General features: G+C 40.3%; 3 protein-coding genes across 3 annotated transcripts; all 3 read right to left on the bottom strand.

Moving 5' to 3' along the window:
• Positions 1 to 1,260: 1,260 nt before the first annotated feature.
• On the bottom strand, positions 1,261 to 7,187 carry LOC142209331 (keratin, type I cytoskeletal 12-like). The gene is made up of 8 exons (XM_075278291.1): positions 6,252 to 7,187; positions 5,290 to 5,372; positions 3,282 to 3,438; positions 2,900 to 3,058; positions 2,676 to 2,801; positions 2,245 to 2,459; positions 1,576 to 1,688; positions 1,261 to 1,358 (listed from the first exon to the last, which is right to left on the bottom strand). Exons 1-8 carry the CDS (start codon positions 7,185 to 7,187, stop codon positions 1,261 to 1,263), a joined length of 1,887 nt encoding a protein of 628 aa, XP_075134392.1.
• Positions 7,188 to 12,490: 5,303 nt separating this feature from the next.
• Positions 12,491 to 15,699, bottom strand: LOC142209345 (keratin, type I cytoskeletal 12-like). The gene is made up of 8 exons (XM_075278312.1): positions 15,128 to 15,699; positions 14,759 to 14,841; positions 14,404 to 14,560; positions 14,153 to 14,314; positions 13,547 to 13,672; positions 13,189 to 13,403; positions 13,000 to 13,091; positions 12,491 to 12,864 (listed from the first exon to the last, which is right to left on the bottom strand). Exons 1-8 carry the CDS (start codon positions 15,653 to 15,655, stop codon positions 12,767 to 12,769), a joined length of 1,461 nt encoding a protein of 486 aa, XP_075134413.1. The 5' UTR covers positions 15,656 to 15,699; the 3' UTR covers positions 12,491 to 12,766.
• A 2,422-nt stretch (positions 15,700 to 18,121) lies between these two features.
• LOC142209346 (keratin, type I cytoskeletal 12-like) lies at positions 18,122 to 23,149 on the bottom strand. Its single transcript, XM_075278313.1, has 8 exons — positions 22,598 to 23,149; positions 22,218 to 22,300; positions 21,898 to 22,054; positions 21,652 to 21,813; positions 21,026 to 21,151; positions 20,605 to 20,819; positions 20,405 to 20,514; positions 18,122 to 18,557 (listed from the first exon to the last, which is right to left on the bottom strand). Exons 1-8 carry the CDS (start codon positions 23,114 to 23,116, stop codon positions 18,472 to 18,474), a joined length of 1,458 nt encoding a protein of 485 aa, XP_075134414.1. The 5' UTR covers positions 23,117 to 23,149; the 3' UTR covers positions 18,122 to 18,471.
• Positions 23,150 to 23,831: the final 682 nt, after the last annotated feature.

The following is a 23,831-nucleotide window of genomic DNA, read 5'->3' as shown; positions in this document are numbered from 1 at the left end:
CTCCATCCTTCTGTACCATGTGACCTCCTGTGTATGACCCAGTTAGTCTGACTACATCTTGTCTCATCCCTGGAAACTGTGTGACCTCCTGATTACTGACCTGGCTAGTATGACTACTCTACGGTTCTTCCGCCATCTTCTGCTGAACTCCTATTACTGCACTCTACTCCGCTGACTAGCTTCATCTGCTTCTATACCCACCTAGGTGACTGATGTTTGAGTTTCTGGGTCCTGCTGTGACTTGGAGTATGCTGTGCATGTGATGCCCTTTGGACGGCTGCGGTTCTGGGTCCCAGAGTTTACCAGTCCATCTCCACATCAGGAGCTCTGGCAAGGACCTTTGGGGCTTGGTTCTGCTCTGGTTTGGAGGGCGTTGGATGCTCAGTTCTGTTTTGCCTCAGTGTGCAGGAGAGTCTGGTTGCCCTGGACTAATTGTCCGTTCTATACTGTATTAGTTTCCTAACTCTGTTGTGTTGTTGTTCATCTGAGGTTGGGTTTACCTAATTTTAAGACCTTCTAAAGACCAGATATTCTTTTATTATATCCTGATATATAAAGTTACAGAAGTCATAGAGGATATACTTTGTTTTGCTTATGATTGCAATTCCCTTTGTATTTCGGTCCATATCAAATACAATGATAGGAAAGCCAAATTTTCGAAATCCTACTAAACATTTCAGAACATAAGCAGTAAAGGGTAATTAACATTCCTCCATTATATATGAGTGACAGGACAATTTCACCAAGAAGATGGAGACAGTATAATTCTAATTGCACAGAAAAGTCTTTATTGACCAAGAAGTGGAAAATTCAAGAAGCGAGAGATGTAACAAATAGTACAGAGGGAAACCATGAAGTTCTAGAACATTGCGTAGCAGACTGGCCTCTAACCTAGGGATGTGAAAAGACCCTTCAAAGGAATTCTCCAGGTAGAACTGATATAATGTTATACCAAGTGCTAGGTCTGAGGATGGAGAGCATGACTCAAGGACTGGCTTCAAAGACAGTTTCATGCTTTGCACCTTTAGGTTCTGTGTTTGGAAAAATGCAATGTATCAGTATTTCTTTTAACATAATTTATATATTAGGGTCCAAAGCTGTATCTTGTGGCTTTCTATTCCCTAACCAAACATCATTCTAAAGCTACCAAAGGATAGCAATACCAAGGAGGCATTGTCTATATGTGGACAGAAAATAAAGGCTGAAGATGTTTGAAACGGTTCTCTTGAAGCAGGAAGATAGCAATGGTTTCTTTCTTTATTACATCTTCTGTTCGACCTTGTCGATTTTGGTTGAGACTAGTCTCCCATCCACTCTCTCCTCTGTGATTGTGGTCACTAGTCGGTTTTTTTTTGGATCTGCAAAAGAGGACAATGTCAATAAGGTGATGGCCAAACTCATGCCCTGTCATAATAACTGTGTAGTCCTCGAATATAAGACAGGAAAGCGGAGGAATAATGAGGAATAATCTCCAAGCTGGACCTACTAACAAATGGAGTATCTGCAATGTAGTCTCAGCCATACAAAACCTAACCACCATATTCCACCTACTGTGTCATAGTAATGTCAACCAACCTGTCATTGATGATGATTCAGATCTTCCGTCTTGTCTTGAAGACCATTCTGCGCCACTTGAACCACTGTTGGACCCACTGTTGGACCCACTGCCTGAGCCACAGTTTGATCCACTGCTGAGAATGATGTGAGATTAGATGAGTTCATTATTAATGGGTTATAGTTCTGGCAAGGAAGACTATATACAGGCTTCTGGATATCTAATATACAGCAGGATCTCAAATCATATTTCAAGAACTGTCCTTGTTTTGCACTTGGTTGTCCAAACTCAATATAGTGAGACTTGCCAACAAACGACTACAGTCCAAGAATATTAGTACTATAGAGGCGGTTGTTAAGAGGTAGCCTATATCAGGTTGCATCCATCATTCTACCTGTGGGCGATATAAACATGTCCTAGTCGTCCCTTGTTCCACATAATAGATAAACTAGGGCGCAGAGCCCAAAGTTGAGGGTCTTGCTGTCTCATTTTCTACACCTTGGAAATACAAAGCCCAGGGTTCTACAATTCTAGTTAGGATTCAGAAGGAAATACATGTTATGAAGGCATTTCCTCTCACTATATATCTTAGATTGCTTTAGAGTCTGCACTGAACCACACCATCTAGGCCAAATCTTCAGTAATGGAAGCAAACTATTAGAACAGTGAGGGCACACGGTTCTCCTTACCCTTCTCCATCCAGCAGACGACGGTATATTTCTATTTCATTTTCCAGCCTACACTTGATGTCCAGAAGTAATTTGTGCTCACAAGCTTGGTTCTCCATATCACTTCGCAGTTGAGCTAGTTGCTCCTCAAGGTGAGAGACCCTTTCTTGAATCTGAGCCAGCTGAGATGCGTAGCGACCCTGAGTCTCAGCCAAGGTTTTCTCCAGGGAACTTTTCTAGTTGAGGAAAATATCAATAACATATTCTAGTGAAACAAAATGACCTCTATCCCACCATTAATATCCTTATGATACAATTTTATATATGTAGGTTAGATACCATATATTGTCTGTACCAGACTTATACAACATTATACTAAACTAGCCCATAGGCATAACTACCAATTTATGCATCTTAAATCTGGATCCCATAGATGTTCATATATATTTTACCATGGCAAGTTGGCTCTGAAGATCTATTTCCATGGTCTGCATGCAACGTTTCAATTCAGTGACCTCAGACTTTCCTGTCTCGACTTCTGTGCTACTATTACAAATCTCGTTGCTCAGTTCAGTGACCTAAAATACATATAGACATAGAAACAAGATAACAGAAAGTAAGGCAAAATAAATCAACACGATTCTGTTGCAAATGCTAGAGGAAATGTCTAACACACCTTTTGGTTGTATTCTTGTTCTGCCTTCCAACGATTTTCTTCTGCCAGTTCTTCATATTGAGCCCTCATTTCATTAAGAGCTTTGAGAATGTTGATGCCTGGAGCTGCGTCCACTTGTACATTAACATCGCTGGTATGTCCTTGCAAACCCTTCATCTCCTATATATGGGGTTAACAATTTAAGCAGATACATCCATAAACAAGGAACTATAGAGATACATAACTAATGTATTCATTGTTGGCCCTGGTGTCAAAGCATCGGCTGTGCAACCTTGGCTCCATTCACTTAAATGAAGATGAAATGTAAAGCTAGACTCTGCCAATGTATAAAAGTGCAGCAGTTTCTGGGAAAAAAAAAAAATTTTTTGATTGGTTTTCTTACCTGCTCATGATTTTTCTTGTTATGAGCAATCTCTTCTCTTAGACTCTCAATTTGACTCTCCAGACTAGCTTTATCCAGAGTCAGGTTATCCAGAACTTTACGTAATCCTTCAATGTCTGATTCCACACTCTGGCGCATGCCAAGCTCGCTCTCGTACCTAGAGAATATGTAAGTCATATAGGCTTTATGTGGTCATGAGAATGCACATTATCTATCTATCTATCTATCTATCTATCTATCTATCTATCTATATACAGTCCTCAAAAGAATACAGAATAAATCCCAGTATTTTAGTAAGAATTATATTATGGAATTAGTAAATTGTAATATGAGCCTTAAAATACATAATATCTTTATGCACAAAGTTTACATTGAAAGTTATTTAGTCTGTTTTTTTACGGCATGTTTGCAAAATTACCAGCAGGTGGCGCTATATACCTAGAAGTTACTTTACAATGCAGCAATGCTCTTCATCAATAGCGCTCATACATTGAAGCCAATTGTCACATGGATGAGGCTTTTCCCAGAAAAGTTAAAACCAGGTCTCTGGTACATGATAAAACAGATTGTAAACAAAACTGGTTTTACTTATATTTTATAATTAAAGGGACGTAATACATTGTTCCTTCTATATGTTCAGTCTTCATGTGCTCTGCTGTATCCATATTAATCCCTTTTCCAATTTCATTTCTTTATTTTTTTTTTTTTTATTAATGTAGATTGTGAGCCCCACATAGAGCTCACAATGTACATTTTTCCCTATCAGTATGTCTTTTTGGAATATGGGATGGAAATCCATGCAAACATGGGGAGAACATACAAACTCCTTGCAGTTGTTTTTTTTGCCCTTGGTGGGATTTGAACACCAGGACTCCAGTGCTGCAAGGCTGCAGTGCTAACCACTGAGCCACCGTGTGGCCCCTCAATTTCATTTCTTTACAAGCTGTCATGTAAAGGTCTTCATGTACGTTAAATGATTGTCAGCTGAACCCGCCAAAAAAATGGTTGGGCATGTTGGATTTTAACATGACTGATCCATGTATCCTCAATGTAGATGATCCTGGCTTAGGCTAGATTCACATGACATTGAAATTGGCCATAAGACATCCGTTTTTTTAACGGCCATCACACGGCAGCATTAACTTCACTGTCAGTGAATGGGGGCTATTCAAATGACCTACAAAATATACAAAGGTCATGTCCTATTTTGGCCATTTTTCAAGGATCCCTTCATACACTGAAATCTATGGGAGGATCTGTGAAGATGGTGCCCTGTTGGTGCCAGATGGCGATGAACAATTGATGTTTTTTTGCACCACTTTTGTGGGTATCTAGCCTTTCTTTCCTCTTCCTATTGAGGCTAAGTTGAGCTTGCATGACTATATATGTGTATGGGACAGAGGGGGTGGTTGCTTAAACCTGACTGCATGCGTAGCTTTCGTAACAGAGAATATGGCATCTCAGTCTAATGCAGAGTAGAACAATACACGACAAATGAATTCTTACTTTTTGTTCTTTTTTTTTTTTTTTACAGGAATAATCCAAGAATAGAAAATGGCTGCATTCTCTCAGAAACAACACTATACCTGTGCACATGATTAACAGATCTGAGCTGCAATACCACACACAACCTGTGGACAGGTATGGCGCTGTTTCTAGAGAAAGCAGTTATATTTTTCTAAACCGATACAACTTCTTTATTCTCCAATCTAACACTTTTATGTTTGTCAAAATGTATATACAGGTTAGTGTAAAGGAAAAATGGATTAGACGTCCATATCAGCAAATCAATGCATTGCTTTTCAATTGCAAATGACCATGGAGAAATGAGGAATCTGGTTGGGTTCTTGCTATGGTACCTGCTCCCCCATTGTGGAAAGCTCATGGTCTGCTCACTTATGTTACGCTCTTATAGTTACTTTACCTTATTAATATATATATATATATATATATATATATATATATATATATATATATATATATATATATAAAAAAATATAGAACTTACTTGACTCTGAAGTCATCAGTTGCCAGCTTGGCATTGTCAACATCTACGGTGAGTTCATTATTGTCCATAGTAACTGACATAATCTATAATAAGAGACAAAATCATATTAGATCAACATATAGTTAAGAAGCATAGATGCAGTATGTAGAAGCATTGACCTATATCTTTTCCAGATTTCCACTCTTCTAGAATGTTTTGTGTCTATGCTGCCATCTATATCTGTGAACCTATGACTGTTCAGTTGTTGCATGACTACAACTCTCAGCATACCTGTGTCATTCATGGCCACTATGAGGGCAGTACTAGTAATACTGCCTTCAGGAGCCAGTAACAACCAGTGTCATGGAAGATGGACTATTCACTGTGACATTATTCTCAAAGTGCAACAGACAGCTGGGACACAGGGAATCCCACCAATGCCCACCAATGCTCAGCAGTGCCAAGTTTTGTTCCATTTATTTTTTATGAGGTCAGTCCTAAGTCTCAACCCATGAACTTCTCAATGAGAGACAGACACCCTAACGGTTGAGCCACAGACTCAAATGTTCTCAATAGGAATATACTTACATAGTAGATGAGGTTGGATGAAGACATCAGTCCATCAAGTCCAACCTATAACCCTACAATCCCCCACAGTGTTCATCCAGAGGAAGGCAAAAATATTTAGTTGTACACTTTCAAAAAGGCCACGCCCTTCGAAAAGGCCACCACACCTTCACACAATCTGCCATACATTACACCCACTGTGAAGAGATCTCCTGCACAAAATTACATGATGCCTAATATCACCCCTGATGCCATTTATAACACTGGTACCTTCTTATGTGTCAAAAGGGACTCAAGCACTAGGACCCAAGTGCAACTACAATCTCTATTCCTGTCTGTATCCTGTTATTGACATCTGGTATTTTAGGTTTTCCCAGATAATTAATAAATCCAATAGAGTTTAGCAGAGCACTTACCTTATCTTTGATGTCTTCGATGGTCTGGTAATATTTGCTGTTGTCAACTTTTTTCGGTTTATTTGTTTCATACCAACATCTAATTTTATCCTCAAGTTCTGAATTTGAGTCTTCCAAAGCCCTCACCTGCTCCATATATACGGACAAACGGCTGTTTAGATTCTGCATGGTTTCCTTCTCTCCTGCCTGAAGAAGACCTTCTCCTCCACTTGGAAAGCCACCTAGTGAACCTGTACTAAAACCTCCTCTTTGCCCACCAGTTGCACTTCCTCCATTAAAACCACCAATGCCTCCATTTCCAGAAACACCACTGCCAAATCCTTGTCTCCCTGAGCATCTGCTAGAATATCCACCTGTAGACCTACTACTGAAATTTCCCCCTCCAGTTCTTGAGACACTGCTGGAACTACCACTAAAGCCTACTCTGTGACCACTAGAACCACTGCCGTATCCACTAGAACTGCCCCCATACCCACCACTAGGACCACTAGCATATCCACCAGAACTAGCTCTGTAACCACCAACATGCCCTCCAGAGGTGCTGCCATAACTTCCACTATGCCCCATAGAACCACCAGTATATCCAGTAGAGCTTCCATTGTATCTTCCACCAACGTTTTCACTGGAATTTCCACTAGAGTATCCATCAGAGCCTCCTCTCTGTCTAGAAGTTGAGCTACTACCATTGTCTGAACTTCTATAACCTCTTTGCATATTACTCTGGTTTGAATTTCCATGAGCAGGACCAGAATCTTCTTCATAGTCTCCACTTCCACCTCTTTGGAAATTTACTCTAGCTCCTGGCCTGTGCTCATTATGAGATCCCGCAGAATTCATTTGTTGAGAATCTTCATCACAGTTATCAGGTTGTCTTACTGCCCTATTGGATGCAGCACTTCCATAGGCTTCTTGGACGTTTGCGTTTCTGTAGGACATTTTCTAAAGAGACAATGGTAGTGCTCCAAGAGAAGAGCTAGTTGTCAATGTGTGGGATAAAATAGAACAAAGATTTCCGCATTATATAGTAAACTAAGAGTCACATGGCAGCATTCCACTACAATAGAAGTAATACATGGTTCGGTAATAACTGACTTGTAGGCCATTCCATTAAAAATGGATAGTAAAGTTTTAAAGTTGGAGCTAAGGTGGAGCTACATAAGAAGTTTATTGGCTGGAATTATTCCATAATTTCATGCTTTTTTTACAATTATTTTAATTGTTATACTCAAGTAAATAATAAAATTCCAGACTTCCTATGAGCAACAACCATTTTCTTATTGGTAGTGGAGTAAAACCAACCAACCTAGAATAAACTACAAACTATAAACATAATTTTCTCCATAAATCCCATGACAAATTATAGGTAGCAATTTTTGTTGAGGTTGTTATTTGCACACTAGTGGAATTGGCACCAGGGCCCCTATTATTATCACATGTTCTATTATAACCAAGAATTATACAATGATATATATTAAGAAAACTGCTATTTCAAATAGTATACGATGATATAATAGTACTGTGGTCAGTGTCCTCATATCTTCACTGCAATGAAGATGAGTTTGTGAGTGTTTGAAATTTTTCTAGTTTATTGGGGTTAGGCCTAGAGATGAGCGAGTACTGTTGGGATCAGCCGATCCAAACAGCACGCTCGCATAGAAATGAATGGACGTGGCCGGCACGCGGGGGGTTAAGCAGCCGGCCGGCGTCAAAGCGGAAGTACCAGGTGCATCCATTCATTTCTATGGAGCGTACTGTTCGGATCGGCTGATCCCAACAGTACTCGCTCATCTCTAGTTAGGCCACATCCAGAGCACGTGGAGTCCATACATGGTAGTCTAAGGGCAAAATAGTCAGCCATTGGTTCAATCCCCTATTCCCATTTTATCTGGTTTACTTCCAAGTAGATGTTATCAGCAGATTTATTACCAAACCAGCTAGAAGCATATAACACGTAGGGTGAACATCTCAGTTGAAGTTTTGGGAAAGGGGGTGTGATAGATGCCATAGGTTGGCTCTTTCCTTGGATATCGTAGGAATCAAACTGTTCCAATATGAAGCTAAAATAAGGTTGTGTGCAGTGGCCTTAAGTCTATATTCACATGGCCATGGTAAAAAATGACTGTTAAAAATGATAAAAAGTCTGTATTCAATAAGATAAGATAAGATAATCCTTTAATAGTCCCACATTGGAGAAATTTCAGCATGTTACAGCAGCATAGTAATACAGATACAGGATAATACAGAGTAATATATTACAGACGTAGACACATATGCTGAGAAGAGAAGATATACTAGGAGTCCATAGCAGCTAAGGAAAAACGGAAGAGGAAGAGAAAGAGGAAGACCTCATGGTCATCGTCATAATCATTAGTTCTCTGTTCGGAGTGATCTTTGCTTGGTCTGATGTAGATTATACAGCCTGATCGCAGTTGGAAGGAAAGACCTGCGATAGTGCTCCTTCTCACACTTGGGGTGAAGCAGACGGTCACTTACAGTGCTGCCAATCCCATCAGGGTCTCATACATGGGGTGAGATTTGTTCTCCCGCATGGAGGTCACCACAGACAGTATCCGTCTGTCACCCACCACCTGCACTGGGTCCAGGGGGCTCCCCAGGACAGAGCTGGCCCTCCTGATCAGCCTGTCAAGTCTATTTCTGTCCCTGGTTGATATACTGCTCCCCCAGCAAGCCACACCGAAAAAGATGGCTGAAGCAACCACAGAGTTGAAGAAGGCCCTAAGAAGTGTCCCCTGGACTCCGAAGGCCCTCAGCCTCCTGAGCAGGTAGAGCCTGCTGTGGCCCTTTCTGTGCAGCGCCTCCAGGTGATCAGCCCAGTCTAGTTTATTGTTGAGGATCACGCCCAGCTACTTATAGGTCCTGACTATCTGAATACATGTTCCTTGGATCTCCAGCGGGGTCGGAGCACTTCTCCATTTACTAAAGTCCACCACCATCTCCTTGGTCTTCCCAGCATTAATCCTGAGCTTGTTCTGCTGGCACATTCAACAAAATCCCGGTTTAAGTCTCTGTATTCCCTATCGTCACCATCAGTGATAAAGCCTACTATAGCAGAGTCATCGGCGTACTTCTGTAAGTAACAGCTGGATGAGTTGTGTCTAAAGTCAGCATTGTACATTGCATCCACATGTCACACATTTTGCATCTATTTCATGACTGTCTGTCTGTTTTTAATGTCTGTATGTCATCTGTTTTTGACAGACCCTTAAAAAAACTGATGATTTTAAGTAGTACAAAATTGACCTATTGACTTTTGTGGCAATAATAGGACTATTTTTTGACAGTCCTTTAAGGCCGGGGCCCCATGGGATGGAAACACTGTGATTTTACAGTAAGGGCAAAGTGGATGAGATTCTAGAAAATCCCATGCCCACTTTTTGGTAAAAACCACGGTGTAGACATGCTGTGATTTCCAAAATCGGCAAGGCTTTGGAAATCGCAGCATGTCAATTATACCTATGGAAACGTTGGTGATTTCCCATAGGTATAATTGTAACAGAAAGTCTTTTTGTCTAAAGTGCTGCGGGAAGAACCGTTTTTTCCCGTAGTACTTTTTTTGCTGCAGAACGTCCCATGGGACATTAGCCTAAAACAGCTTTTCAAGTAACCAGTTGTGTGAATATGATGAATCATATAATTTATCATGGCTTGTGTGCCAGAAAACTAGCATAGAAGTCTAGAAAAAGGTGTAAATTTTTTGAGCAAGTCTGAATCTTTGTGCAAAAATTGTAACTTTTTAAGTTCTGTGCTGCTTTCCTCAAGTATTTTCTGGTGTAAATGAATACCAAAAAAGTATAGATTTCTGCTTAGGTGCATGGATTACAGAGGACGTGCCTAATGTATGATGACGAGACCAAGGACGTAACTACCGGGTAGCAGGGCCCAGGACATTAGGGGGCTCGGCGCTACCGCTGCATTTTTTTTTTTAATAGGCCGTTACCGGCTGGAGTTACGGGTCCTATTTAATTACGTCTCCTGACTCAGGGCAGATTTTGGGCGTACTTGTGTGACGTCCCTGACGTCACATGACCGGGGCCTGCATCATTATGTGTCGTGACGCAGGCCCTGGGTCACATGACACCCTGTACGTCATTGAACATGGCCACCATCACCAGGGAGTGCGTTGGAGCCCAAGGAGAGGAAGGTAATAGTGTTTTTATGTTTGTATCCCCCCTGGGTCTCTGTTTATTATACTCTGGGGTGCAGGGGCCACTATGGGGCATCATACTGTGTGTGCAGAGGCCACTATGGGGCATCATACTGTGTGTGCAGGGGCCACTGTGGGGCATTATACTGTGTGTACAGGGCCACTATGGGGGATAATACTGTGTGTGCAGAGGCCACTATGGTGCATAATAGTGCATGCAGGAATGCAGGGGGGTCGGTCGGTTGGGGTCTTCAGCGGCGGTCGGGAAGGCTCCATGTTAAAAGTTCACCACAGGACCCCGCCATTGCTAATTATGCCACTGGATGAGACATGTATTTTGTCATAAAGTAGGCACAAGCCCTGGTGGGGCAGTGATAAAAGAGCACAGAGTAGTAGAGTGTAACAGCAGCAGTTATTTGAGTGTCTTTTCTATGCCCCTCCACTCTTCATAGACTAATATGTAGAAAGTAACTCTGCCTGAGAAGCATAGAAGAACATATATTTCTTTAACATGATATCTTACAAAATCTCATATATTAACCTGTATTGTTCATTCATGAAAAGTTGTTTGAAACTGTTGGTACAATTTAAAGGAAAATTCAATGATGCAACATGAAATTTCTTAGAAACTGATACTGTAAAGGAATGATGTTATTTCATGTTGGGCAAACTTTTTGGATAGATGCATCTTGTCCACGGTTCTACTCTTTATTTATCTACAGCCAAATATAAATAAAGCAGGTGTAAGGATTTGTGGGGTGGGTAGCATTTATTGTTTTTGCAATTTTTTTTTTTATCATGGGCAACACAGTGACTCAGGTTAAAATGCGACCAACAACATCTGCAAGATGTTTGTACATTCTCCTTGTGTTTGGATGGGTTTCCTCCCACACTTCAAAGACATACTGATAAGGAATGTAAATTGTGAGCCCTATATGGGACAGTGATTGACAAAGTCTGTAAAGTGCTGCAGAATATGATGGTGCTATATAAGTAAGCATAATAAATAAATAATTGTTAAGTCAATGGGAAAAATTTGTGGGAAAATGGATGTGTTCCCATGAAAAAAGTTGTGAACTTTTGACAGGGTAGGCAGGGCAAAAAGCAATGGCAGTAGAAACAAATAGATGATGGTCGGCACTTCAATTCACTGACCGGATTAGTATCCAGGCGTCTGACCTCACCGATCAAATACTGAGGATAGGTCAATAGTATGGACATTGCCTGGGACCTTGGAAATGCTCCTTGCAGACGACCGTATGAAAGGTCAGTGTGCTATCCATATTTCTTGGATAGCACACTGACGCATTAATTTCTGAGGGCTGTGAATTACACAGTCCTGTGTGCGGGCCGCCAGTACGGGCAGCAAAATATGTATCAGGTCCTATTCCTGTCCGACTTTGCAACCATACTTCCATGGCTCCCATGTACTGAATGCACGGCTAGTGCACGGGCGGCACATGGATGACGGTCATGCGCAACTAGGCTTAAGCTCAGGCCCCAGACTGCAGATTTTGATGCGTTATTTTGGGTCAAAGCCAGGAGTGGATTAAGCAAAAGGTAGAAGTATAAGAGCTTCCTATATATTTGCCATTCCAGTTAAGGTCATTCTTGGTTTTGGCTGAAAAAAACGCAGCAAAATCTTCTACAAAAAAAGGTGTGATTTTGCGAGCTGGGGCCTCAGATTTACACAGGAGTGGTAAAATACGACCGCTGAGTAAGGGATGGCAGGAATACGGCTCAAAGTAGTAGTGACGCTCCTTCTGTTTACTGACTACAGCAAGTTCCAGACATCTATGTGAAGACAACATCACCCTGGAGCCTCTCTGAAGCTAACAATAATTTAGTTATAGTTATTATATGCTAAAGACTGTTCATATTATGTTCTAGAATGGTCAAGCAGTCTGAGCCACCAATCTGAATAGTAGCCAACAAGACGTATGGTGCCACCTATAGTGAACTGCAATATTCTTCTATTTCTTCTTCTTCTAAATCTTCTATTCTTTTATTTTTTGAATGCAACCCTCGACCACCATGTTGCACACAACTACCATCAAAGAAAGCAACACACGTATAAAATGCATCAGAAAGTTTTTATTTTATAGGTTATGCAAAGCAAAAGCAAAATTTTCCAAAATATAATAAGGAAGACCATAAAAAACCACAAGGAGACTGTTGCAGCGGTAGAGGAACAAACGTAGCTTGAGACGCTTGTATAAACCTCATTTAGCTGCAGTAAAACAACAAAGTTTAAGAAAGGAGTAGAGAATACTAAAAATGCAAGTGCAAGCGGCAGTTTACTATTTTGCTTAAGCAGACATGACATCATCTCTTGGTTTCAGCAGGGTTTTTAGATTTCTTCATATTCTTCCTTCACTTCTGTTCGAATAATTTCTCCATTCTCTATGATGTCAAAAATTTTCCTCACTTTTCTCATTCTTTTATTATCTAAAAGAATACAAAGGCAAAGTGTATCAGTGTTGTAAGTCTATGGGGTCTTGTGAGCAAGTCACATTACAAATATTTGATTTAAGTATTTGTTCTTTAAGTTTGATGTGTTTTTTGTTTACCTTCGATAATTACCTGCTCCGGATCCGGAACCACTTCCAGATCCAGAGGCCCTGGTCGTGCTAGATGTCCTTGTCGTGGCCGCGGATGAGCTAGATCCTGTACCACTGTAGTTATTGAAAGACAATAAGTATTAGTACATTAGGATACCGAACCAAGCAAAAAAAAAAAAAAAAAAAGATCTCCACTGATGGTCATTCTTACCCTTCTCCATCCAGAAGTGTGCGGTATGTCCCAATCTCTGATTCCAGTTTGTCCTTTACGCCCAGCAGATCTTGGTATTCTGAACTCTGGCACTCTATGTCTGCTCTAAGCACTGCAAGTTGCTCTTCAATTGCCAAAATTTGTCCCTGTATTTGCGCGATCTGCATGCAGAATCGGCCTTCTGTCTCTGCCAGTGTATCTTCCAGTGATTTTTTCTGTAAATGAGAAAGCTCAACCATTCAAGAGTTGAACATGCGTTTCTTCCTGTCTGACATTTGTTACATAAAAGTCGATTATCCAAAAGTACAGAAGGAAAGATAAAGTTTACAATGAGCTGAGTATATTTAATAAAACTCACCATAGCAAGTTGGGATTGAAGCTCAATCTCGAGAGCTTGAAGCGTCTTCCTTAGCTCAGATACTTCAGACTTGGTGGTTTTAACTTGTTCTGCTCCAGTGGATATCTCTTTCTTCAAACCTTCACTCTTTGGAGAAAATAAGCCATTTTATTGATACATGAAGATCATCACCTGCAGAATCTCTCCCCTGTCTTGTTTATCGATCATGGCCCTTCTAAGATCTTTATTTTCAATACCATACTGTAAGACTGGCAACCTATAAGGTACTTGAGTACTGTAGATGGTTTGAACAATTCAAAATGTGACCAAGAATGAAATAAAACCAATACCTACGTAAAGTAGGAAGGCCTTGTGCTTCAATAATAAAGACAAGGCATCCTAAAGGGAGTCCGTCATACAACATATCAACCCAGCCCAGATGGATAGGTTTGGGTCACCTGAATCAGTGTTTTCACCTTCTGAATTGATGCCTCCATTGCCAAGATATCACTGTTTTTGTAAATATGCTTATGTTACATTCCCTACATAGATCCTATTCAACTTAATATATCAATGTGGTAGACCCTATAATCGGTGATAGATAGTTCTAAATGCATAGGAACCTACCATTTTGTTGAATTGGTTTTCAGCTTCCTTACGATTCTTCTCAGCCAAAATTTCATATTGTCCTCGCATATCATTCAGTATCTTCGTCAGATCAATACCTGGTGCAGCATTCATTTCAACATTGACTTGACCCATGGTTGTTGATTGGGTTCCCTTAGTCTCCTGCGAAGAAAAAGAATTAGTTCTTGTAATCCGCTATTTTAAGTGGCATACATGCAATAAAATGTCTGGTATTTTGTTTCGCTACTTACATCTTCATGGTTCTTCTTGAGAAGAGTAATCTCTTCAATGAGACTTTCAACCTGAGTTTCCATATCAGATCTGTTGATGGTCAGTTCATCCAGGACTCTGCGGAGTCCATTGATATCGGCCTCTACACTCTGACGGAGAGTCAACTCACTCTCGTACCTGACAGAATAAACATATAGAATGTAAAGGGTTGCATTTTTAGTGGGCTTCATATCTCAGCAGCCTAGACCATATACGTGTCACATCTGAGGGGATCTATAGACACTAATGAATCAATACAGTAGATTTTAACAAATTTGGCTTTGACTTTGGTGTGACAGCAAATCATAGTGGAAGGGTTTTCATTCTCAAACTCACTTCATCCTGAAGTCATCAGCAGCAAGCCTGGCATTGTCAATTTGCAAGAGTATGGTGGCATTTTCATTGGTAGCTTTTAAAATCTGCAAGAACAAAAATAATAGTCATTAAAACAATAATACATATTCACTTTCTTTGGGTGCACTTTTTGGAGGGCAATGTCCTTGTGTTGTACATCACCTCTATCCATCTTCTTCAAATATAACTATTAATTGCCTCACCTCTCGTACATAGGTAAAAATATCCCTGACAATATTTGATATATTTTTGCATATTTAGGCATAGTTATAAAATCTACATATTTGGTCATTTTCATGTCTTATTACTGTATTATATATTGTACACAAAACATTTTGTTATTAAACTTACCTGATTTTTTAAATCCTCAATTGTGGTATAGAACTGGGAATAGTCTTTTCCTCCTTCACCGGTAGTGCTACCACCACTGTGTTTATCATACCATTCCTTAATCTTACGTTCAAGCTCAGCATTTGCCTCTTCCAAGGCACGGACTTTATCCAGATAACTTGACAAGCGTTCATTAAGATTCTGCATTGTTTGTTTCTCAGTTCCAGATAAAATGCCCTCACCTGCTCCAAATCCAGCTCCGGCACCACCACCATAACCTCCTCCAAAGCCTCCTGCTGCACCACCATAGCCTCCTCCAAAACCAGCACCGCTAGCACCTGCATTGAAGCTATAGCTAGAACTGCTGTTAAAACCACCACCATATCCTCCAGCAGCACCACCATGACCACCAGCACCACCACCAAACCCATAACCTTGTCCAAAGCCTTGCCCAACACCAGCTCCACTTTGACCATAACCAGCTGCACCCCCACTGTAACCTTGGGAGCTGTAGGATGAAACTTGGTGACTTTTTACAGAAAAGGCCATGTTGTTCAAGCAAAAAGATACCCTTTCCAGATGAGAAAAAGAAGCTCCTGTGGGAAAGTGCTACCTGCATGGCTTCTATTCTTTATATATATATCACATATGAAGGGTGTGTCGTACTTGAATATTAATATTTTCAAACAGAAGAGTTTTCTTGCCAAGTTATTGCCACTGCCTATATCTTGGATCAATTATGATTAATAATCAATTGCATCACTTTAGTTGCTGGTCTTCTCACCCTTGTTTGTCATGCAAGTATTGTTTGAGGGTGGAGTACCTGGAATTATGCATCAGAACACCTATAGAGAACAAGATTTCCATATGAGTTTCATAACAATCATTTATAATGAACAAAAGTTTATTATTAATATGTCATGTAGGACGCAAATGTAAACTGATATATTAGGGGGCAGAATTATCTAAATCCAAGAATTCTTTATGATTTTTGGCCATAGAAGGTCTTATAGCACCATTACCAGAATACAGCCCCTCTGATCACAGAATATGAGGATTTTTTCTGCTGAAAGATCAGCCATTGGGAATTTGAGTTCCCTGCAGCTGCCCTCTTCTATTAATCACATTGTTCCCAGTTGTAAAGACATGGGTACTAGAAACATATGAGGGGATTGCTGATCATTCAGTTCAATCACTGTCAGACTGAGGTTCATTGGGTCCATCAGAGACAATAGATCATGATACCCTTCAAATTTGTGTTTCATCTGCTGGACCATTATTGTGTTGGAACCTGTGCTGATCAGAGTATCCTCTGGGACTCTGGTGGGCCAGTCTGAGGCACTTGTTTACTAGTATATTATAAGGGGTTTTTTCAACATTCATTGCAAGAAACCAAAAAATGTAATATATACACAGGTCACATCAGACAGAAAGAAAGCTCAACTCTTTGACATCCATATATCTTAATTTATCAAGCTGGTAGGAACTGGAACGGGTCAACTAGGACAACTACAAGTCTCCTAAATAGGACATGTAACGACAGATAGGTAAAAGAAACCCTGAAGAATCCCAGAATGAGTCATAGCACGGTGGAATTGGGAGGAGATTATTCTCAGAATAAGGCAGGGTATAGTGGAAATGGGTAGAACCTCTGTAAGAACACCTATTATATAAGCCAGTGTCATACCTAGGCATTGTTTTACCCAGGACGTAGACTTAGCTTGTTGTCCTGATCCTACAATTGAATACCCTGATAAGAATGACCTGTGGGTGTCTCCACTGGCACCCTGCACCTGGAGGTCTACAGATTCGAGAACCCCTTATCTGTAGAGTTAGTGTATGCTGCAAATTATAGGGCATTCAGTTAGGGTCTTTGAAGTGAGTTACAATGTAGTGATGATAAGACCCAAAGGTAGTGAAAGTTGATGGTTCTACTGGGCTGGTAATGGTTCTGAAACATTAGTTTGATATTTTCAATTAACAAGTTGTGACTGGAGGTTATATAAGGTATAATACTGGTTCTATTATCTATCTATCTATCTATCTATCTATCTATCTATCTATCTCTTACTATTTCTTTAATATTCCCACGCTGTAAATTATGCATAGTGACTCTTAGCTCGTAGCAGGTTATAAATCTTATCTTAAATATGATTTAGTTTGGTTGAAATCTAATAATTGCAATGACATAATTGATGAATATTACACAAGTTCAGCTCTTGGCAAGCAGTGAACTACCAGCTTTCAATAAGTAGAGCAGAAAATCTCCTGAAGCCCTGGGGAGAAATGTGTGGTGGGTGTGTGTGAGAATGATCGAAACATGAAAGACTTAATATCATAAGGGTAGGTGATGTGGGTTTTAGAGTTGCAGCTTCATTTCTGTAAATCTAGCAGGTCTCCTCGTCCAAATATTAATAAAAATCACTAAACTACTTCAATTGTGTTTATATGTTACTTGCCAGTCCACTAGAAGCCATCTTCACCCCCAAGAAACCTTGCTGAGCATGCATAATAGACTTGGCCAAACATGTATGGTATTCTAATACAGCTGAGGGAGTAGAAATCTGCAAGACACTCCTGAAGCCAATACTTCTGTATGAAACAACAGAAAAGGACAGGTGAAAGTCTACCTTGTCCAGTCCTTGTTTCCCTGCACAAGTAAGCCAACTGTCTTCCAGGATCTGTCAGATGGGCGGTCTAAGGCTACATTCACATCTGCATCAAACCACCATTTTTCTGGTCAATTGTAAGACCAGAAGAAAGGAAAATGGTTTGTCTAGTAATGGACAACAACAGATCCTGACTATGTTGGGGTCCTTTGGGTGTATCATAAGCCTGAAACAGATAGGAATGTAACCTAAAAGCAATGTATTTTAGTCCTATCCCAGCCACCACCACTAGGTGACAGATATTTGCCTGGTATACGTTCCAATCTAGTATATACCATTTGCCCCGTTTAGGTAATGAGATTGATGAGGAAATTAGTAACAACAAACAAATCTTGTATAACTTGCAGAAAAGTGTTTACTTTCTAAATTGTGCAAAGCAAAGAGTAATACACAGAACAAAATAGATAAAATTGTGCAGATTCAGACTTCTGTAGCATTATGGGAATGAGAGGATTACACGAGCGCACATTTAGCCGCTCAAAGGCAGTACAGAATGTAAAATGATGTTCCTTTCCAATGAGTGAGACTATATAACATAGATTGATGACCTCTCTTATGTTCCTCTTAGTCTAATATTGTCCCACAAAAGAAGAAGTAAAGCATACTAAAAACAAAAGAATTCTAAAAGAACCCGGCAGGTTTCCATTTTGCTTGAGCAGACATCATCCCATTTGGCTTGAGTGGATGGTGATTTTATTATGGTATAACTTGTTCTGAAGCTTCTTCGCTCACAACTTTATCACCTTCCATGATAATGGTCTTTACTACCCTTGTCTTCTTGACTAAAAGGAAATGAGAGGATGAATTATCAATTATTGCTATATATTATTGTGAGTGGTAATAGTCACTATGGATAAATGACGACTTTGTAGTGACTGGCCACTTCAGTATACTGATGCCACCTTATACATTTTGTACATTACAGTGTAGGCTATGCTGCAGGGGTGCGTGGGTAACAGTTGCATTTAGGCCCTGGTGCCAGAGGAAACCTAAAGGTTTCTTGGCCACATAACAAGGCAGGAGCTACAAAGTATTGCTAGCTGGGCACAAACTATCGACTTGTGTGGTGCCCCTGAACATGACTATTAACTGTACCTGTGCCCTTATCAATACTTTTTGGAGCGCACTAATGGGACATCTTTACCATGTGCTTGGGGCCCTAATGGGGCATCCTTACTGTATTAGAAGCACTGTGAGTGGATGCTACTACTGTGTGCCATATAAAGGGGTGCCATAAAAGTGTCTACAAAGGGACACTAGTATTGTGTGGGACCAAAGGTAGGTACTACTATAGTGAGGGCCTGAGGGGGCTACTATTAACATGTGCTGCACAATGGTAGACAGTATTACTGCAGACAGCTATTACTGTGTAGGGGGTAGTATTATAATGTGCAGGGCACAAAGGCGGTACTATTACCGTTGGGGCAGTTATACCCTTTGTGCGGGACTATATTTTCTTACACTAGTAAGGCAAAGAGCTAAAGATATCTTAGCAGTGAAATCTGCACCGACAAGTTGTGACCGGGAGAAATTGTCATGGTGCTCTGGGTCAGTGTATGGCAATATTATTGGAGGGCACAGATAACATAAGGCTGAGATAACAGTGTATGAGCTCAATGCTGTCCAGTGGTTTATGAAATAGCTTTGTCTCTTACATTCAATCTTATAGAGAGATGGAAGTGGTATTTAAGTAAATATACCCCCCCTCCTGTATAGAGGCACATATAATATATCCACCCATAGATTTAATTGATCTTTGTAGTATAATTTGGTCTTTATATAGTTGTATTATCTGGTGAGTGTATGGATGGATTATTCTGAGGCAACTATTATATACACATTAGTATTTGCAACAGAGGATATTATTTGGGCTGCTTTCACTTATTTTTTTGGGGTGAGAGGGGGAATTTGTGCGCCAAAATCTGAATATAATACAATATAATACAATTTGTGTGTCTGCTTCTCTCTCTGCCAGGAAAGTACTTGGACATTTGTCTGTTCTGGCATTTTGAATGCAGAAACTATACCGAACAGGCCTGAGTATTACTTTTAGCTCTCAGGCCCCATTGTGACCAGTTTAGGCACATCAATTAGTATATCCTACTAATATTATAAGTGTGAAAGTTTGTGTGTTTGGATGTTTGTGAGTTTGGATGTTTGTTCCTCAATCACGCTAAAACGCCTGGACGGATTTGCATGCAATTTTCCACAAACATAGTTTTCCCTTACGATTGAGTCACAGGCTACTTTTCGTGCCACTAAACAATATGGCTTCCTAGCAGGAGACTCACAAAAGCAGGACTCCTAGCCCCAACTATAGACTCCCACACACTGCCTGGCATTTCCTGCCTCAACCTGCCTGCACACTCCTTACTGTCACCTCAGGAGTAGCCCTCACTCTACTCACTCACATTTACATATAGCTTTCCACTATATAACACATCACATTGTCTGTATCGCTACATACACAATATAACACATCACATCACATTTGCTAGCCCACCAAACTTTTTAAAGCACTTTTACAGTTTCACACGTCTGTGTCCGCCCAATTCTCAAATCACCGCAGACGAAGTTGCAGGTAAAAGCTAGTAAAGTAAATATTTTATTAATGAAGGAAAACGATTACCTGCACTGGATTTTGAATCACTTCCACGACTTGAAGATGTCTGTCTTTGTCCTGAACCACTGCCGCTGCCGCTGCCACTGCCACTGCCGCTGCCGCTGCCGCTACCGCTACTGCGTTTATGAAGTGACAATTATTATTAGTGTATTAGTTCCACCAAATTCAGCATATCATACAAGTTTTCTATTCATGTGCACTCTTACGCATCTCCATCCAGAAGTTTGCGGTAGGTCTCAATCTCCATTTGCAGTACGTTCTTCGCGTTCAGCAGTTCTTCGTATTCTGCAGCCTGGCACTCACTGTCTGATCTAAGCTGTGCCAGTTGCTCTTCAACTGCAGAGATTTGAATTTGTAGTTGTGAGATCTTCATGCAGAATTGGCCTTCTGTCTCTGCCAAGTTCTGTTCCAATGAACTTTTCTGCAAATGAGAAGACATCACCGTAAATCATTATAAGGAGCCCAATATTATAAATAGCACATGGCAGAGGGGTCCATGGCAGAGGGGTCCATGGCAGAGGGGTCCATGGCAGAGGGGTCCATGGCAGAGGGGTCCATGATTTGTTTAGCATTGGGGCCAGGAGCTTCAAGTTATATCTTTATCGGTGTCACAATATGGTCACTTACCATAGTCATTAGTGACTGGAGCTCAATTTCCAAAGCTTGAAGTGACTTCTTCAGCTCGGATGATTCATTCTTTGTGCTCTGTACTTGTTCAGCTCCAGAAGATATTTCCTTCTTCAGACCCTCACTCTTAAGACATAATGTATAGTTTTAGTCTATAATTCTAAATGGAGTTATGAATAACACTAAATGTCATCATCTATTGTCAGTAGTGGATGTAATGAAAGGTTTTATGTGATGTTATCTATAGAGGTGTTAACGGCTATTGTAATTATGTCTGTCTTGTCTGTCAGGTAAATGAGGTTACTGCTGCAAAGAAAACTTCTTCAGAATTGCTGAATGTCAGTCTATTATTAGGCTTACTGGCCAGAATGAAAATTGCAGGACATAGTACATTTTTAAAACTAAATGTAGACATAGAAAATGTAAAAAAATTTATCAAAAATCATTTAAAAATAGGTTTGACATAAAATAAAAAATAGGTCATTTACAGTGAAACACCCCAAAACATATCTGCTTGTGTGATTTCCTAATCTTTGCAGCACCTATGGTAGTGCCTAAGTGGTGATGGAAGGAGAAATAATCACTAGAATATTTTTATGTGAATAGAAGCTAAAACAAACTCTTACCATTTTGTTGAACTGATTCTCGGCATCCTGACGGTTCTTCTCAGCCATAGCTTCATATTGTTCTCGCATATTATTCAGCGCCTTGGCAAGATCGACACCTGGTGCAGCATTCATTTCTACGTTGACTTGACCCGCAGCTGTTCCTTGTGATCCCTTAATCTCCTTTGAATAAAATGTAAAATATAAGACTTTATATTAAGTTATTTGCTTACGTTAAAAAGTGTAGGTAATTTCTTCCCAACTTACATCCTCATGATTCTTCTTGAGGAAAGCAAGCTCTTCAGTGAGACTCTCACATTGACCTTCCAGATCAGACTTGGACAAGGTCAGCTCATCCAGGACTCTGCGCAGGCCATTAATATCAGCCTCAACACTCATGCGGAGAGTCAACTCGCCCTCAAATCTGAAAAAAACATACCAATAGGCATTTAGAAAATACATTGGAGGTTCAAGAACTCAAACCAAAATTTGGTTGGACTGTGGTTAGTTAACATAGCATTGACGGCAAAAGTCTGCAGTTGAAAAACTATCAATTAGAATAGTATTTGCACCAATAGAACACTTACTTCAATCTGAAGTCATCGGCAGCAAGCCTGGCATTGTCAATTTGCAAGACAAGGTTTGAGTTGTCATTGCTGGCTACAAGAATCTGCAAGGAACAAGTAATTATTGATGCTAGGTCATGTAACACACATGTATTCATTGGTATATTACTTTTCTAATGTTACTTAACAGTGTAGGATCATGCAGTATATTGTATTAGCAAATGTAGCATTAAGATATGTTCACCCTGGACTATTCCTACTTAAATTTCTTTTAAGTCAACTGAAACTACACTCGACTACAAATGAGTTGGTACCATCAGAAGATGATGTGCTAACATGTCCCATTCACTGTTCTTACTTGTGTATATACAAATATATCTTTATCCATTTGTAAAGCATACCTGAGATTTCAGTTGTTCTATTTGTTCATAATACTTGGAGTAGTCTGGTCCTTTCTCCCCTGAAGCACCACCAGGCCTGCGCTTCTCATACCATTCCTTAATCTTAATTTCAAGCGCAGCATTTGCCTCTTCCAAAGCACGGACTTTATCCAGATAACTTGCCAAGCGGTCATTAAGATTCTGCATTGTTTCTTTCTCATTTCTAGACAAGATGCCCTCACCTCCGGCACCACCACCAAATCCTCCCCCAAAGCCACCTGCTCCACCATGGCCTCCTCCAAAGCCACCTGCTCCACCTGCTCCACCAAAGCCTTGGCCTCCTCCATAGCTAGCTGCACCTCCACCAAAGCCTTGGCCTGCTCCAAAGCTAGCTGCACCTCCACCAAAGCTTTGGCCTCCTCCATATCCTCCAGTACCACCAAAACCACCAGCCATCATGGCACCACCTCCAAAGCCTCCTCCACTTTGAGAAAAGGATGAAGCTTGGTGAGATTGCGTCTGTCTCATAGAAAAGGCCATGTTGTTCAAGCAAAAGGACACCCTTTCCAGATGAAAAAAAGCAGCTTCTATGGAAAGTGTAATAACTGCACAGCCTTTATTCTTTATATACTAGAATCCAAGGGTGTGTCATGTCTAAATGTTAATGGTTTTTTTTTTTCTAAACATTCCATGCCAAGTGATTGCCACTGTTTATAGCGTTTATCAATTATCATTATTAATGAATTTGCATCATTCTAGCCGCTGGTCTTCTCACCCGTAGGTTGTTTATCATGTTAGCGTGGTTTTAGGGTGGAGCACATAAACCATTAAAATCATCTGAACACCTTATTACAGAGTACGATTTCTATACCTGAATACATTATTAAAATAATTATTAGAATTTATGACTATAGATGATCTTGTTTCTTGTATAGATCACCTTGACGAACATTTTACTAAATCGTTAAGACCATCGAAGGACTATGCAAATTCAGTGTTCATTATGGATTTGGTTAAATAATCCTTATCATACTGGTGCAGCAACTCGATCAGTCTGGCTTTTGACACCCCCCTCAGTACACTGCTTACAATATTGATCATCCTGGGACTAGTTCTGAATATGAGAGTTGCTACTACTTAACATAGGTTCATACAAGCTGTTGCTCATCCCTGTCCAGAATTCTGCTTAAATCAGCAGAGAAAAAAGTGCTGCTTGCAGGACTTTACATTCCTCTGATTTCAGTATAAAATAGTT

This window comes from Leptodactylus fuscus, chromosome 6 (genome assembly GCF_031893055.1).
Source record: "Leptodactylus fuscus isolate aLepFus1 chromosome 6, aLepFus1.hap2, whole genome shotgun sequence".
Lineage (NCBI taxonomy): Eukaryota > Metazoa > Chordata > Amphibia > Anura > Leptodactylidae > Leptodactylus > Leptodactylus fuscus.
Note: the sequence above shows the minus strand (reverse complement) of the source record. Positions and strands in the feature narration are given on the sequence as shown.